A 17,092-nucleotide genomic window follows, 5' to 3' on the forward strand; every position below is an offset into this window, starting at 1 on the left:
AATTCTTATAAGACATTTGTTGGAAGCAGTGTAACATGATGACCACGAGCAGTCATTTAGGAGCAGTGATGGCCTCAGGTTCAAGTCCAAGCTTTAGTTACTGACTCTGTCGGTCTGCACAGGGTTTCTGAATGCCTCTATAATCTCAATTCTTACTTGCAAAACGAATATCCAGAATACTGCCTTGTACAGTGCCTTTCTGGAAGCGATTTACACTCCCCTGGGCAATGTGCCGCCACGCTGCACGCCTGCCCCCCTGGCAGTGGGAGGCCTCAGTCCAGCTTTCTTTTATAGTCTAACTTGTGAAATGGCATCTGATTAGCTTAATCTGTTTTTCCTTAATTACTTGTTGAGCATGAATTCATACTGACCATTTGTACTCATTCTTCTATGAATTGCTTGTTTATTATTTTCTGTTGGTGGGGTTGTCTTTTTTAATCAGTTTGTAGAAGTTTTGTATAAGGATGTTAATCCTTTGGTACATATGTTACACATATTTACCTGGATGTTAATTTTGTTTGCACCTAGCATTTTTTCCTTTTTCATTTTTTTTCTTTCCTTTTATGTTTGTAAAGGCCTTCCCCACTTGAAAACAGAAAACATATAATCCTTTACCTTTTAAGTTCTGTCAAACTAATCTCTTTTGAAATAAAAATGAAATTATACTAATTTTTTAGATGTTTGCTATATTAGATAACTTTAAAAAAAATATTGAAGTTGAAGAAAGGGAATCTGCACCACATCAAATTGTTGCAGTTGGAGTTCATTGGAACAGACACATACAACATTTAATCAAAGAGTTCATGAATGACCCCTACATTGTGATCACCGCCATGGAAGAGGCTGCTCTCTACGGCAGTGTCCAACAGGTAGTGAGTCATGGGGGTGTGGTGGGGTGCTAATGAATGTGTCATGACTTAATATTAAAAGACTACAGGCCTGGTGCACAAAATTCGTGCATGGGTAGGGTCCCTAGGCCTGGCTGGCAATCAGGGCCGATCGGGGCCTGCCTTCCCCCGGCTGCCGGCCAGAGCCTTCTTTCGTTGCGCGCCGCCCACTGGTGGTCAGCACACATCATAGTGAGTGGTCGAACTCCCAGTCGGTCGAACTCCTGGGGGGACAATTTGCATGTTATCCTTTTATTATATAGGACTGTAGCTTTAATTTCATTAGCAAATCTGTAATTGGGAAGTTAAATTTATATTGGTTTCCTATACATCCTTTTCTATTAAAATCATAACTTGCCTAAGAAAAGTAAAACTGGAGCACTCTAAACATTTAAAAAATCACATTGTTTCTGTATTTCATTACTAGGTGGTACATCTTTGCCTAGAAAGTGAAAAAACCTCTACTTTACTCCAGACCCTTGACTTCATTCCAAGTCAGGCACAAAAGACCTTGATCTTCACCTGTTCTGTAGCTGAAACTGAAATAGTGTATAAGGTGAGCCTTTCCACACATAAAATGTTCTTGCTGTTTGTTTAAACTGTGACTGGATCTCGAGTCATCAGAGAATTATTGAGCAAATATTTGACAGGGGAATACAATTTTACAAGTTCAGCATCCATCAGAATGGGTTCTGCTGCCAAGTGAAAAAGGGTGGCAGGAGGTCTGCCACTGAGGGGAGGGGCCGAGTAGGTGGGGCAGACGTTCCCCAGGGGGGCAGGGCTTTGTATTTTGTCTCGGCAGAGCATTCGAAGGATCTGATTCACCAAGTGCCAACGTCTTCTGTACCCTCTATTTTAGAAAATAGAGAAAATTAACACTAAATATATCATTATGTAGCCAGAAAAGCCAAATAAATTGGCTAAAGATTTATTTAATCTAATTGTAAATTAACGCTAAAATGTAGAAATGAGGCCAAATACAAAATAAAATGAAAGAATCAGTAGTACAGTACATTAGAGCAATAATGAACTAGCAGGTGAGGTTAAAAAGCTCCTGTTGAGCCCAGCCAGTGTGGCTTGGGGTTGAGCATCCACCTATGAACAAGGAGGTCATGATGCCCCTGTTGCAGGCTCAATCCACAGTGGGGGGTCATGTGGGGGAGAAAGGACCAGCTGATCAGTGATTCTTTGTCATCATTAATGTTTCTGTCTCTCCCTCTCCCTTCTTCTCTGAAATCAATCTATAATAATAAAAGCATAATATGCTAATTAGATTGGACGTCCTTCCGGACGACCTTCCAGATGAAGCCAGGGCTACGAGGGAAGCCTGGGTCCCGAGTGCCTACTGGCGGCCGGAGGGAGGTTCGGGTCCCGAGTGCCTGCCAGTGGCTGGAGGGAAGCCCAGGTTCTGGGTGCCAGAGGGAAGCCGGTGCCGGCAGCCGGGGGAAGGAAGGCCTACTCTTGCACAAATTTCATGCATTGGGCCTCTAGTAAAAATATATTTTTAAAAAAGCTCCTGTTGATAATAGTGCCATAAATTTGGTGTATACATATAGATATACAGTTAATTCTCAAACAGTACAACCCGAAATACCAAACAGGTTTGAACTGCATGCGTCAACTTATAAATGTTTTTTTTCTTTATTCTTTTTAAATTTATCTTTATTGTTGAAAGTATTACAGATGGTCCCTTTGTTTTTGTTTTTCTTTTCCCATTAATCCCCTTCACCCCACACCCACCTCTCCCTGGCCTTCACCACACTCTTGTCTGTGTCCATGGGTTATGCATATATGCATTATAAGTTTCCGGTTAATCCCTCCGCACCCACCCTCCCAGCCCCACCTTTCCTCTGAAATTCATCAGTCTGTTCCATGCTTCTATGTCTCTGGATCTATTTTGTTCTTCAGTTTATTTTGTTCATTAGATTCCATATATGAGTAAGATCATGTGATATTTATCTTTCTCTGACTGGCTTATTTAGTTTAGCATAATACTCTCCAGGTCCATCCATGTTGTTGCAAATGGTAAGAGTTTTTTCATTTTTATAGCCAAGTTGTATTCCATTGTGTAAATGTACCATAGTTTTTGTCCACTCATCTGCTGATGGGCACTTGGGCTGTTTCCAGATCTTAGCTATCAGAATGGCTACCATCAACAAATCCAAGAAATGACAAAGTGCTGAAGAGGGTGTGGAGAAAAGGGAATCCTTGTACACTGCTGGTGGGAATGCAGACTGGTGCAGTCATTATGGAAAAAAGTATGGAGTTTCCTCAAAAAAATTAAATATGGAACTGCCATTTGACCCAGTGATCCCACTTCTAGGACTATATCCTAAGAAACTGGAAACACCGGATTAAAAATGGCAGCAGAGTAGGAGGATGCTGCACGGACATGCTCCCAGGGACAAGCTGGAATTACAGCTGAAATACGGAAAGGCTTCCTGAATAATCAATGGAAAACTCACAGGAGAGAACCCTGATACCCAAGGACCAAAGGTGGAGACTGCATAGAGACTGGTAGGAGGGGCAGAGGTGTGAAAGGGCTGGCCGGGCACCCACAGACGGCAACTGAAGTCCTGGAGAGATATCTCAGCTGTGGGGGGTGCCACTGAGAACTCTGGGACCTATTCCCGAAGCTGGGCTCCCCAACAGAGAGCACCAAACTGAGGAGGGTACCCACATAGCATCTAGCTGTGAAAAGCAGTGGGGTGCTGTCTGCCAGGGAGTGGCAGCTGAAAGTTTGGGCACCCTCTTAAAGGGCCAACACACAAAAATTCCCTGTGCAGCCACCCCCCTGGTGCTCTGGCAGAGGGAGGGTGAAGTGGACTGGAGCTGTGAGAGCAGAACCCAGGACTGGGAACTTGGGGGATAGAGCTCAGAAGGTAGACACCCCAAGTTTCCTGGGCTGAGTCATTCCCTCACACAGTGGAGGACATCTTTCCCACATACACATCTGTCTTGCCTGGGGGGAAGACAGTGGACACACCCTATTGGAAAACACCTTCCCCTGATGCCACTTAAGAGATTAAAAGTAACAATTAGCCTCCAGAAAGAAGCAACTGCCCCACCCTGTTGAAAAAAACTCTTGCCACACCTGAGGACGATTGCCTGGGGGTAATTCAAGTCGGAATCCTATTAATCTGTAGATAGAGGTGGTCTCTGGAGGCTTTGAGTCTTTGCCTGATCCAATTAGTCAGAAATAGTCTTTAACACTGTCCTGCACTAGAGATTGAGCGGTATAGAGGATCTACCTAAATCATAGTCACAAACCCAAACAGATAACCAAAATAAGGAAACAAACAACCCCCAAATGAAAGAACTATCGAATTCTCTAAAAGAAGAGAGAAATTTATATGAAAAATAAAGAACACATTGGAAGGAATACACAGCAGATCAGGGGAAGCTGAGGATTGAATCAGTGAATTAGAAGACAGAGTTTAAAATATCACTCAATTAGAGAACCAAAAAGAAAAAATAATTAAAAAACAGGAGAACGGCGTAAGGGAGCTGTGGGACAATGTGAAACATAACAATATTAGAATAGTAGGTGTGCCAGAAGAGGCAGAAAGGGAGAAAGGAATAGAGAAGGTGTTTGAAGAAATAATGGTAGAAAACTTCCCTAACCTGGTAAAGGAAAAAGTCACACAAGTTCAGGAGGTTCAGAGAAAGAACCCCAAACAAGAAGAACCCAAACAGACCCATGACCAGACACATCATAAGTAAAATGCCAAAAATTAAAGACAGAGAATCTTAAAGGCAGCGAGAGAAAAAAAAACAAAAACTGTTACCTACAAAGGAGTTCCCATAAGGCTGCCACCTGATTTCTCATCAGAAACTCTACAGGCCAGAAGGGAATGGCATGAAGTACTTAAGGTAATGGAAAGGCAGGATCTGAGACCAAGATTATTATATCCAGCAAGGCTATCATTCAAAATAGACAGTCAAATAAAGAGCTTCCCAGACCAAAAAAAAAAACAACACAAAAAGTAAAGGAGTTCATCACCATCAAGCCAACATTACAAGAAATGCTAAAGGGATTGTTGTAAGGGATTGCTGAGAAGAAACAGAGAGAGAAGCCTAGCCATACAGAATTAAAATAGCTATAAATAAGTACCTCTCAATAATAACCCTAAATGTAAATGGATTAAATGCTCCAATCCAAAGGTGTAGGGTAGCTGAATGGATACAAAAACATGACCCAACTATATGCTGTCTATAAGAGACCCACCTCAAAACAAAAGACACACACAGGATGAAAGTGAAGGGAAGGAAAAAAATTTTCCATGCAAATGGAAAAGAAAAAAAAAGCTGGAGTAGCAATACTCATATCCAACAAAATAGACTAAAAGCATCATGCTAAGCGAAACAAGCTAGTCGGAGAAAGATAAATATCATATGATTTCACTCATTTGTGGAATATAATGAACAACATAAACTAGTGAACAAAAATAGAGCCAGAGGGAAAAAAATATATACTAGAATATAATGGAAGTAATCCTGTTATTTGCAGATTTCTAATAAATTCCTACAACTTTTGTGATATCATGCTATGTTAGTATAGTTTTGGTAATATAATACTTAAAATCCTTTTATTCTTGAAGTATTAATGTTTATTGCATGTAATATTATATGTAAGATAATTTTTCTTGAATAATTGGTGTTTATTGTATGTAACATTATTATATTTAAAATCATTTTTCTTGAAATAAAAAAAAACTGGCCCTAGTTGGTTTGGCTCAGTGGATAGAGCGTCAGCCTGCGAACTGAAAGGTCCCAGGTTCAATTCTGGTCAAGGGCACATGCCTAGGTTGAGGTCTTGATCCCCATCGGGGGACTTGCAGGAGGCAGCTGATCCATGATTCTCTCTCATCATGGATGTTTCTATCTCTCTTTCCCTCTTTCTTCCTCTCTCAAATCAATAAAAATATATTTAAAATCAACCAACCAAACAAACAAACAAAAAAACAGGAAAAAAAGTAAAGCTGGAAAAAAGAAAAGAAACCTGAAACACTAATCAGAAGGCATATGTGCACCCCTATGTTCATAGCAGCGCAATCTACAATACACAGGTTTTTTTCAATGAATACATTTAGTTCTGTAAAAGTATTTTCTCTTCCTTATGACTTCCTTAATATTTTTTCTCTAGCTTTATTGTAAGAATACAGTATATAATACAGATAACATACAAAATGTATGTTAATTGAGTGTTTTCAGTAAGGCTTGAGGTTAAAAGTAGGCTATAAGTAGTTAACGTTTTGGGGGAGTCAAAACGGATTTTCGACTGCATGGGGGGTCAGCACCCCCAACCCATATGTTGTTCAAGAGTCTACTGTATGTACAGATATCTGTATATACATGTGTATACACACATACACACACATGCATATGCATGTGTGCATTATTTGAAAAAGAAGGAAATAATTCAGCAAAATAATGTTTGTTTCACTTGAGCAAATTTTTAGATCTAAAATAGGGAATTTTGGAAATATATTTATTTATATCAACAATCATCTCATTATAGGAATTATTTTATCAGTGATACAACCCTCATAGATAATTTTAAATGGTTTATATTGATGATTATTGACAGTACAATTAAATTCAAATTTATGTTCTTGACTATGAACTGTTCTCTTGGTTTCATCTTTAGGTGGTAGAAAGCAGTTCAATATTTTGCTTGAAAATGCATAAAGAAATGATTTTTAATTTAAAAAGTGTATTAGAACAGTGGAAGAAGAAGTTAAGTTCTGGCTCTCACATTGTATTAGGTATGTGTTTTAATTTCTTCTTATATTTAGAGAAGGCGGAGGTATTAGGAATCATGCCTTCAATTCATTTATGTATCTCATCTCCAAATTTCTCATCATTTTCCAGATTTATTGAGAATTTATTAATCTGAATTTCAAAATGAAAATTAACCTCTATTAAGATTTTATCGTTGCCCTAGCCAGTGTGGCTCAGTTGGTTGGGTGTTATCCTGTGCACTGAAAGGTTGCTGATTCGGTTTTCTGTTAGGGCACATGCCCTGCTTTCGGGCTTGATCCCCGGTAGGGGGCGTGCAGGAAGCAACTGATGAATGTTTCACTCTCACATCAATGTTTCTTTCTCTCACTATCCCTTCCTCTTTCTATAAAAATATATATATTTAAAACGTTTAATATTGAAGTGGATCTAGGTGCACCCCCGGGCTCTCAGGACATTAGGCAGCAACCTTCCTTAGTCTAGAGTCATTCTCCCTAGAGTTCCAGCGTGAGGATCACTGTCTCATTTATAGATACACATGTGCCTGTGATGAAGCATGTCATAAATGATTGTGACATTTAGTATTAGAAATTTAAAAGTCAGCCCTAACCAGTTTGGCTCAGTGGATAGAACGTCGGCCTACGGACTCAAGGGTCCCAGGTTCAATTCCAGTCAAGGGCATGTACCTTGGTTGCGGACACATACCAGTAGGGAGTGTGCAGGATGCAGCTGATTGATATTTCTCTCTCATCGATGTTTCTAACTCTCTATCCCTCTCCCTTCCTATCTGTAAAAAAAACAAACCCAATAGAATATATTTAAAAATTTTTTAAAGTCAAAATGTATAAAATAAATGTTAAAATAGATATGGGCAGCCTAAATTTTCAGCAAAAAGAGGGTTTTTTTTTCCTTAAGCTAAAAGGAGACCACTTTTTCTCTGGAATTTAATCACAGGGCTGTGACATATATTGGAAAAAATGGGAAAGCCCTGGCCCAGTAGCTCAGTTGGTTAGAGTGTTATCCTGATATGCCAAGGCTGTGGGTTCCATCCCTGGTCAGAGTACATACAAGAAGCATCCAGTGACTGCATAAACAAGTGAAACAGCAAAGCGATGTCTCTCCCCGCCCCCGCCACCCACTTCCTCTCTCTCTCTCAAGTCAATAAATAAAAAGAAAAAGGGCCTGGCTGGTGTTGCTCAGTGGTTGAGCATAGACCTATGAACCAGGAGGTCACAGTTGGATTTCCAGTCAGGGCACATGCCTGGGTTGTGGGCTCAATCCCCAGTAGGGGATGTGCAGGAGGCAGCCAATCAATGATTCTCTCTCATCACTAATGTTTCTATTGCTCTCTTCCTCTCCCTTCCTCTCTGAAATGAATAAATATATATTAAAAAAGAAAGAAAGAAAAGGGAAAGGCTTTTTTGCATCTAAAAAGTAAAATGCAATAAAGAAATGTATTGAAGTACTAGAGGCCCGATGCATAAAATTCGTGCAAGGGCCTTGGTGGCCGCCGCCGTGGTGGCCGGGGGTGGGGGGTCTTTGTTGCCTCTGCTTCAGCCCCTGCCCACCGCGGCTTTGTCTAGAAGGAAGGACTTTTTAGCATATTACGCTTTTATTATTATAGATGATTGCAGGAATTGTTTGGTAGAGTGCAGTAAAACCCTAGTCTCATTTGAAATTGTCCGTCTCCTTTTCTCTAGCCTTAACTGATGACTGCATACCACTCTTGGCCATCACTGATGCCACATGTGTGATTCACTTCAGCTTTCCTTCCTCACGAAAAATTTTTGGTGGACGCCTATATTGCATGTCTGATCATTTTCAGAGTTTAACTGAACAGGTTTGATTAAGTTTTATTATCTTTAAATATTCTACTGTGTAATAAAAAATTCAGAATCCACAAAGTTTTATTGTTCAGACTGGTATGGATGATCCACTTCCTTTATTCACCCTGATTTTAAGGGTTCTCTTGCAAAACAGGGAGGTAAAAAGACCAAATCTGTCTTGCTGCTGACGGAGAGAAGTTCATGCCATGCTGTGGGTGTTTTGCGATACTTGGAAAGAGCAGATGCCAAGATTCCATCAGAGCTGTATCAGTTTACTGCAGGCGTTCTAGAAGCCAAGGAGGAAAAGAAAGCCGGAAGGCCTCTCTGTCCATATCTTAAGGCTTTTGGATTTTGCAAGTAAGTCAGGCATCTTTTTTTATCATTGACATATACAGTCAAGGGCACAGGTGGTCAGTTTACAGCTCGATGACTTGTTACATGTGTGCATCCATGTAAACCACCACCTGGCTCTGGAGAGTGCCCAAAAACCCTCTCATGCTCCTTCCCAAGGTGCCCTTCCTCCAGAAGTAACACCCTCCTGATATCCTTCAACACTGATCCGTTTTGCTTGTTTTTGACTTCATATTCAACCTAATATCTGTGACATTTATCTGTATATGTATCAGCCTTTTGCTTATTTGTTTATTTAGTAGCTCAGTATTCTATTATATGAATACTAGAGGCCCAGTGCACGAAATCATGCAGGGTGGGGTCCCTCAGCCTGGCCAGTGATGGGGGCCGATTGGGGCCATCTTGCCCAGTCCCAATCAGGGCCGGCTGGCGGGGGGGAGGGACCGCAGGAGGTTGGCTGTGGGAGCGCACTGACCACTAGGGACAGCTCCTGCGTTGAGTGCCCTCTGGTGGTCAGTGTGCGTCATAGCTACTAGCCGGTCAGCCAGTCGTACCGGTCACTTAGGCCTTTATATCCTATTTAATAAAGAGGGAATATGCTAATTAACCATCACACCCTCACAAATGGCGGCGCCCACAGCCAATAAAGAGGGAATATGTTAATTGACACGCCCTCACAAGATGGTGGCACCCACAGCCACAAGATGGCGGTGCCCAGTCCCCTCAGCCCCGCCTCATCCAGCCAGAGTCCCCCAGTCCCCCATCCCTGCCTCATCCAGCCTCAGTCCCCCAGTCCCCTCAGCCCTGTGGGGGAAGGCAGTTGGGGGCGATTGGGCTGGCATGGGAGGGCAGTTGCAGGGGAGGGCAGTTGGAGGCGATTGGGCTGGCAGGGGAGGGCAGTTAGGGACAATCATGCCGGCAGGCGATTGGTTAGGAGCCAGCAGTGCCCGATTGTGAGAGGGATGTCCGACTGCCGGTTTAGGCCCGATCCAGCAGTTGGACATTCCCCAAGGTGTCCCAGATTGGAGAGGGTACAGGCTGGGCTGAGGGACCCCCTCATCCCCTCCGTGCACGAGTTTCATGCACCAGGCCTCTAGTATATAGATAACACAATGTATATATCTGTTCTTCTCTTCATGATCCTATGAGTTGTTTCCAGTTTGGGCTATTATATAGGAAGCTGCTGTGAACATTCTTGTACCTATATTTTTGTGGAAATATGAACCCATTTCTCATGATTATATACTTTGGAGTGGAATTGATAGATCATGGGATAAGCATATGTTTAACTTTTCCAAAGTGCTTGACCATTTTACAGTTTAATCAGTAATGTGTGAGAAAGTTTGAGTTACTTTATATCCTCACCAACACTTAGTATTCTGGGTTGTAGTGGTAAACCATTGTGATTTTCTTTTGTTTTGCTAATAATTAATGATGTTGACTGTCTCTTCATATGCTTGGGGCACATTAGACAATCCTCTTTTTGTGATGTGCCTGTTCAGGTCTTTTGCCCATTATTAAAAAATGGGTGTTTATCTTTTTTTTATTGGTTTGTAGGGTTAATTAATTTATTCTAGATAGAAGTGCTTTATCAGATAAATGCATTGAGAATATCTTCTCCCAGTCTGTGGCTTGTGTTTTCACTCTTTTAATAGTCTTTTGATGAGCAGGCATTTTAAATACTAATGAAGTATTTTGTGGCTACTGTTTTTCATGTCCTTATGTAAGAAATATTTGTCTGTCTCCAGGTCATGAAGGCAGTCTTCTTTATCCTCTAGACCAGTGGTCGGCAAACTCATTAGTCAACAGAGCGGCAAACCATGGCTCGCAAACCGCGGTTTGCCGACCATTGCTCTAGACCAGGGGTGGGCAAACTTTTTGACTCGAGGGCCACAATGGGTTCTTAAACTGGACCAGAGGGCCAGAACAAAAGCATGTATGGAGTGTTTGTGTGAACTAATATAAATTCAAAGCAAAGGAGCGGAGGGGAGAGCAAGAGAACCGGATAGAACAGCCGGATCCGGCCGGCGGGCCATAGTTTGCCCAAGGCTGCTCTAGACAGTGGTTCTGAACCTTTCTAATGCCGTGACCCTTTAATACAGTTCCTCATGTTGTGGTGACCCCCAACCATAAAATTATTTTCGTTGCTACTTCATAACTGTAATTTTGCTGCTGTTAATGAATCGTAATGTAAATATCTGTGTTTTCCCATGATCTTAGGCTCTACAGCAGCGGTTTTCAACCTGTGGGTCGCCTAAGATCATCGGAAAACACAGATATTTACATTACGATTCATTAAAAGTAGCAAAATTACAGTTATGAAGTAGCAACGAAAATAATTTTATGGTTGGGGGTCACCACAACATGAGGAACTGTATTAAAGGGTCGCGGCATTAGAAAGGTTGAGAACCACTGCCTAGAAGCTTTGTAGCTTTAGCTTTCACATGTAGTTGTGTGATCCATATCGAGTTAACTTTGTGTACAGTGTGAGATTCGAGGCACAGCTTACTTTTTCAAATCACTTGCTGCAGCATCATTTATTTAAATCATCATTGTGTCCTCACTAAGTTGGTGCCTTTAATATAAACCAGATGATAGTATATGTGTTCCCTTTGTGGACTCTTTTGGTTACATTGATCTACTTGTCTATCCTTATACCAGTCTACTTTTTTCTCAAGTATTGTAGCATATATTATAGTGAGTCTTGGCATCTGGCATATTAAGTTCTCCAACTTTGCCCTTCTTCAAGATTGTTTTGGCTACTATAAGTCTCTTGCATCTCTGTATACGTTGTAGAACAGGTTTGTCAACTTGTTCAAAAACTCTGCTGGAATTTTGATAGCAACTGCATCGATTCTGTAAATCAGTTTGGAGAAAATGGATATCTTAACAGTCATAGGAGCCTCTCCCTAATCCAGACATAATGCCATTACTTGATACATAAATGGATAGCTGGGACAGGGTAGTAGATGTCTAATAATTTATCTATTGGATTTAATGTAATTTTAAGATAATTTTACATGCATTTTTTAAATCTGTGTTACATTAAACAGGGTATTATCAGCAGTTTCCACTATGCCTTTAAGTAGAATGTTGACTTTTAAAACTGAAGCTTCAAGTACTTCTAAGTTTGGGTTAAGGCAAGCATGTCAAACTCAAAGGCTAACGGGCCAAATAAAGGAGGCCTGCGGCCCACAGGCTGTGAGTTTGACATGCTTGGGTTAAGGACTGGCTCAGAGTCTTTATCTTGGAAATCCATTTTATTTATTTATGTATTACACTTAAGAATGTCTAAAGAAGGCCTCCCGCCCGCGGTCCCCGCGCCGCCGCTGCTGCGCCAGGATTGGCCACGGGGCGACGCGGATCCCGGGCGCCGAGTCCTGCACGCACGCCTGTCGGGTGGATCTGGACAAGCGCGAGTTCTACTGCGCCAGGGAATTCGCAGTGAACGGAATCGTGCATGATGTGGACGTGGTCGGCCCAGGGATCCAGCTGGTGACTCTGCTGGTGGACCGGGACGGGCTGTACGAGATGAACCGCCTGTACATCACTCCAGATGGCTTTTTCTTCCGAGTCCACATCTTAGCCCTAGACTCCTCCAGCCGCAATAAGACATGTCCAGAGTTGAAACCCGGCAGCAGGTATATTGTGATGGGCTACATCTACCATAAGAGACGGCAGACAGGTCTGCTCCAGGTCCTAAGAGGGCGGCTCCGACCAGGAGATGGACTGCTCTGGAGCAGCAGCAGCTACATGAAAAGGTTTAACCGAAAAAGGGATGTGCAAGTTCAAGGTGCAGTTCACACCCAATGCATTTGAATTTACCATCCCAGCATTTCTGGATCATAAGAGACTTGGAATTGATCAAGACAGGAAAGGTCTATCTTCATGTAATCATGTAATCCCTGCTCCTGAAAACCTATGTTTTGTGGGAAGGTCCATTGTAATGGGACCTTCCTTTACAATAGGGCACATGGCTCCTTTTTATGAATTAGTTGCTTAGTTCCAACTCTAATCGTGAAGTTGTCACCTTCTTATTTACAAGATGCTTCTTAAATGTATGCTTCTGAGCTCGGTGGGAAAGTTACTCTTAGTGCTAGTTGTGCACATAGCTACTGACCTGTCCCATTAACAGATCACTGCTTCATGCTGTTTATTTTTAATTATTTTAATTTAAATACATTCTCAGTAGAAATAGTTCACAAAAACATTTCCTTGATTTTATATACACTTTGAATAGTTTATATCATGTATCATACCAAATGTTATACCTACAGCATCACATTTTTAAAGTTCTGTACATAACAGTAAGTGCACTAGTCAAAGACATGAATGATGTCATATAGATCAAACAGATGGGTCAGAGCCCAAGACACGTTATGAAGTTTTACACTTAAAGAATATTAAGGGCTTAATTCAAGCAAAATATTAAACAAGTGTTTCTGATGTACCAAAGTGTAAGATAGTTTATTTTCATGCCTCCCTGCTCCTAAAAACCTGTGTTTTGTGCTGAACTGTCAGCTATCCCAATGCTAAACATATTCAGGGTGTATCTGATGTCATTTTTCTATTAAGACCAAATATCATGTTTGTGTTTGTAAAGCAGTAAACCTTGCCTTGAAAAAAAAAAAGAAGAAAAAGAATGTGTAAAGAAATCATGAAGTAATTCCTTAATTCAGCATTAATTAAAATTTAGGGTCCTTTTTTACATACTTCGTTAGTGTCATCTGAAATACTTAGTATATTATTTATCTTTTAAAGTGTTTCAAGTAAAAGTTCTCTGATTTAAATTATAGATTTGTAACTGATTTTAAAATCTGGGTACTTTTTTTCAGAGACAAAAGGATTTGTCCTGATCGACACCATGTTAATCCAGAAATAGACAATCCAAGAAAATTATCCAACCATGCTATACCAATGTTTGGATACATTAAAGTAAGTTCTGTTGAAGATTGTTTTGTTGAATGATTAATGGTCATTTTAATGAACATATTTTTTAAGCAGCAGAATCTTAGTGGAATATAATTATGACTTCCAGTGGTCAGTATTAATTTAACACCATTAATCCAACAATAGGCACATATCCTTAGAAGGCTCCCAGGTTATTTAGAAAATCAAGATCAAATTGGGAAAGTGGATAAACCCCTTCAACAATTTCAGAAAGAAAGTTGTTTTTTTGGGGGAGGGATTATTAAAAATAATGCATTGACCACATGAATCTTTTCAGAACATCCATGATTATTGCTTTGAGGAAAATTCTGAGATGCAGATAGAATTACTGAGTTAAGAGTTCGTTGCTTTCTTTTGAATCCTTTTTATTACTTTTTGAGCTTGATTTCCTTTTCACCGTCCCTTTCCCTTAAAGTATATCTGTTGTGCTGTACTCATTTTCTGGGACTGCGGTAACAAACCACAAACTGGGTGACTCACAACAACAGATTTATTTTCCTGGTTGAGTGTCATTTTGTGCACTGGAAGGTCATACTACCGTGTTTCCCCGAAAATAAGACAGTGTCTTATATTATTTTTTGCCCCCAAAGACACGCTAGGTCTTATTTTCAGGGGATGCCTTATTTTTCCATGAAGAAGAATACGGTACACATTTATTGTTAAATGAAAATAAAGGAAATTTATTACCTGTATACGGTATGGTAGTACGGTAGTTGTCAACACAAACCAGACAAACTGTGAATCCTACAGTATCAAGAATTTACTCATTTATTCAATGACAATCATGTCATCATCTTCTGGAACATCATCATAACAATCCAATTCCTGAATTTCCTGGTGAAATTCTTGTGACTCCATTTCTTTCAGAATCAGTGGACCAAATCTCTCATGTTTAGCAATAGCACTGTCTTTAAATGAGTACTTCTTGTCAAGGTAGCCTGCTCGCAGTGCACACTTGCAATGCAACTGTCAGTGATTTTCTCCCATGAATTCTTCACCCAAGTCACAACTTCTTGCAGTTTAGGTTTCACAAAGTTTCCACGCTGATTTCTCTCCATTCTATTTTCAATGTAGTCATTAATTTCCATGCGCAAATTGTCTTTGAATGGCTTGTTTATTGCAATATCAAGAGTCTGGAGATAGGCCGTCATTCCTGCGGGAATCATTATCTGATCTATTTTTCTTTTGTGAAGAAATGTCTTCATGTCTTTAGCGCAGTGAGTGCTGGCTGCATCCCAGACTAGCAGACCTCTTTGGCTCCCTCGCATAACAAGCGGCAGCATAAAATCGACCCACTTCCTTAAAACTGCTTGTGTGGCCCAGGCTTTTTCAGTTTCAAGAATAAAAACGCCCAAAACACGTTCAATCTTTTCCTTCTTGCCCTTAGAAATGATTAAAGGTGGGATTTTAGTGCCATCCAGACGAATTGCCAAAATACAGGAAACACGTGCACTTTCGTAAGCAGTGGAGGGAATGTACGCTAAGGAGGCACCCCGCTGTTCAATTGTTGTTTGAGATGATTGGCCCATAAACACTGCAATTTCATCCATAGCCATCATGTTGGAAAGATTGTATTTAGAGAAGTCAGCATCATCAATAAAGGACTTGAATGCAAGTGCTCGCTTAATAACTTGAGTATCTTCCAACCTAAACAATGTTGTAGATCTTCTTAAAGACAGTTCACTTCGCTGAAGGAAATTATCCAGCCAGTGTTGTGATGCTTTGAAGTCTTCGGGGGCTATGTCAAACTGTGGTACCATTGCAAGGGCAAATTCTTGAATCTGAGCCCTATTCACAACCAAAGCCTTTGCTCTCCTGTCAACAACCCATTCACAGATCAGGTCTTCCAGCTCGGAAAATAATGGTTGCCGACCTGATCCACACTTGCGCTTCTTAGCATTTCCCTTGTCCACTTGTTCAATGAGGTTACTATACTCTGCTCGCCATTTTCGGACCAATCGGATACTCAACATCTTCTCTTTGCAGAAAGCAGTAAGATTTTGGCCCCAAGAGTCTTCCACGATTTTTTTCTTGTACTCCACGGAGTAGCTTTCTCTTTTTGCGCTCATTTCTACCGTAGGGGTAAAAAAAAAAGGAATTGGGGTATCAAGGTGCGGGGAGGGGATCACTCAAAATGACACGGGAGGGTCAGAGGGGGGAATCAAAATGGCACAGGAGAATAAGGGGGGGGATTACCATTTTAGTAACCCCTTTTGATCCTCCTGTGTCATTTTGATTGTCCCCTCTGATCCTCCTGTGTCATTTTGATTGCCCCCTCTGATCCTCCTGTATCATTTTAAGTGATCCCCCTCCCCCCACCCCTGTGCCACTGAACACCTTCACCAGACATCCCCCCTACCCCTTTATCAGACATTTACCCCCTGGGGCCTGCCTGAGGACTGTCACTGGGCTTGCTGGGGCCTGGATCTGGGCTGGAGCAGGGTCTGCCACTGACTGAGAACCTTCAGTCATCATGAAGGCGGCCACGAGCATCAGGTAGTGTCACCAGAGACAGACCAGCACTCACCACCTTCGCCGCGTCCCGTCCGCTCTAATCCTCCTGTTCTTCTACACGCATCTGCGAAAGTCTCCTCCTCTCTCCCGCCCCGCGCTCACCACTCACTCCGACCTCCGCTCCGCCTCCACACAGCAGTGACGTCAGGACTCTGCGTAACGTCACTGGTTGCTAGATGCCAGTCGGGGCGGCCCTAGCGACCAGTTTACGGTAAATTAATTTTCATTCTGAGACAGAGCCTGGGGGCCTTATTTTCGGGGGGATGCCTTATATTTCACTCAGAAGGAAACCTGTAAGCAGGTCTTATTTTCGGAGGATGTTTTATTTTCGGGGAAACACAGTAGTAGGTTCGATTCCTGGTCAGAGCGTGTACCCAGGTTTCAGGATCAATCCTCATGTTTCTCTCTCACATGGATGTTTTTCTCAACTACTTGAGGAAATACCAAAGAGTGTGATTGCAGGATTGTATAGTAAGAATTTTTGTTTTGTAAAAAACTGCCATACTGCTTTCTGAAGGGCCTGTACCATTTTGCATTCCCACCAGCAGTGAATGAGTTTTAGCAGCATTTGACGTTGGCAGTGTTTTGGCTCTTATTAGCCTTTAGCCTTTCTAATAGGATATTTTTTCCATTGAATTTTAGAGAGTGGAAGGAAGGGATGGAGGGAGGGAGGGAGGGGGAGAGAGAAATATCAACGTGAGACACATTGATTGCTAGCCTTCCATACACGCCCCAACCAGGGCCAGGGATTGAACCTGCAAACCAAGGTTTGTGCCCTTGACTGGGAATCGAACCTGAGACCCTTCAGCGCGTGGGCTGACG

General features: G+C 41.6%; 2 protein-coding genes across 2 annotated transcripts in view; both read left to right on the plus strand.

Annotated features, from left to right (window-relative positions):
* Positions 1-17,092, plus strand: part of TDRD12 (tudor domain containing 12) — a gene marked incomplete at its 5' end in the record, with an annotated part of 114,500 nt that overhangs the window by 72,555 nt on the left and 24,853 nt on the right. Inside the window, 6 exons of the mRNA XM_080644450.1 lie at positions 678-869; positions 1,315-1,443; positions 6,538-6,655; positions 8,330-8,469; positions 8,592-8,812; positions 13,642-13,741. Coding sequence (XP_080500576.1) covers positions 678-869; positions 1,315-1,443; positions 6,538-6,655; positions 8,330-8,469; positions 8,592-8,812; positions 13,642-13,741 — 900 coding nt within the window. The remainder of the gene's footprint in view (positions 1-677; positions 870-1,314; positions 1,444-6,537; positions 6,656-8,329; positions 8,470-8,591; positions 8,813-13,641; positions 13,742-17,092) is intronic.
* Positions 12,338-12,625, plus strand: LOC308235546 (UPF0450 protein C17orf58-like; the record flags this gene model as incomplete). Its single annotated transcript, XM_080644453.1, has 1 exon — positions 12,338-12,625. The coding sequence occupies one exon, from the start codon at positions 12,338-12,340 to the stop codon at positions 12,623-12,625; it is 288 nt and encodes a 95-aa protein (XP_080500579.1).

Source organism: Plecotus auritus (genome assembly GCF_963455305.1).
Source record: "Plecotus auritus genome assembly, chromosome: 10".
In the NCBI taxonomy this organism is placed as follows: domain Eukaryota; kingdom Metazoa; phylum Chordata; class Mammalia; order Chiroptera; family Vespertilionidae; genus Plecotus; species Plecotus auritus.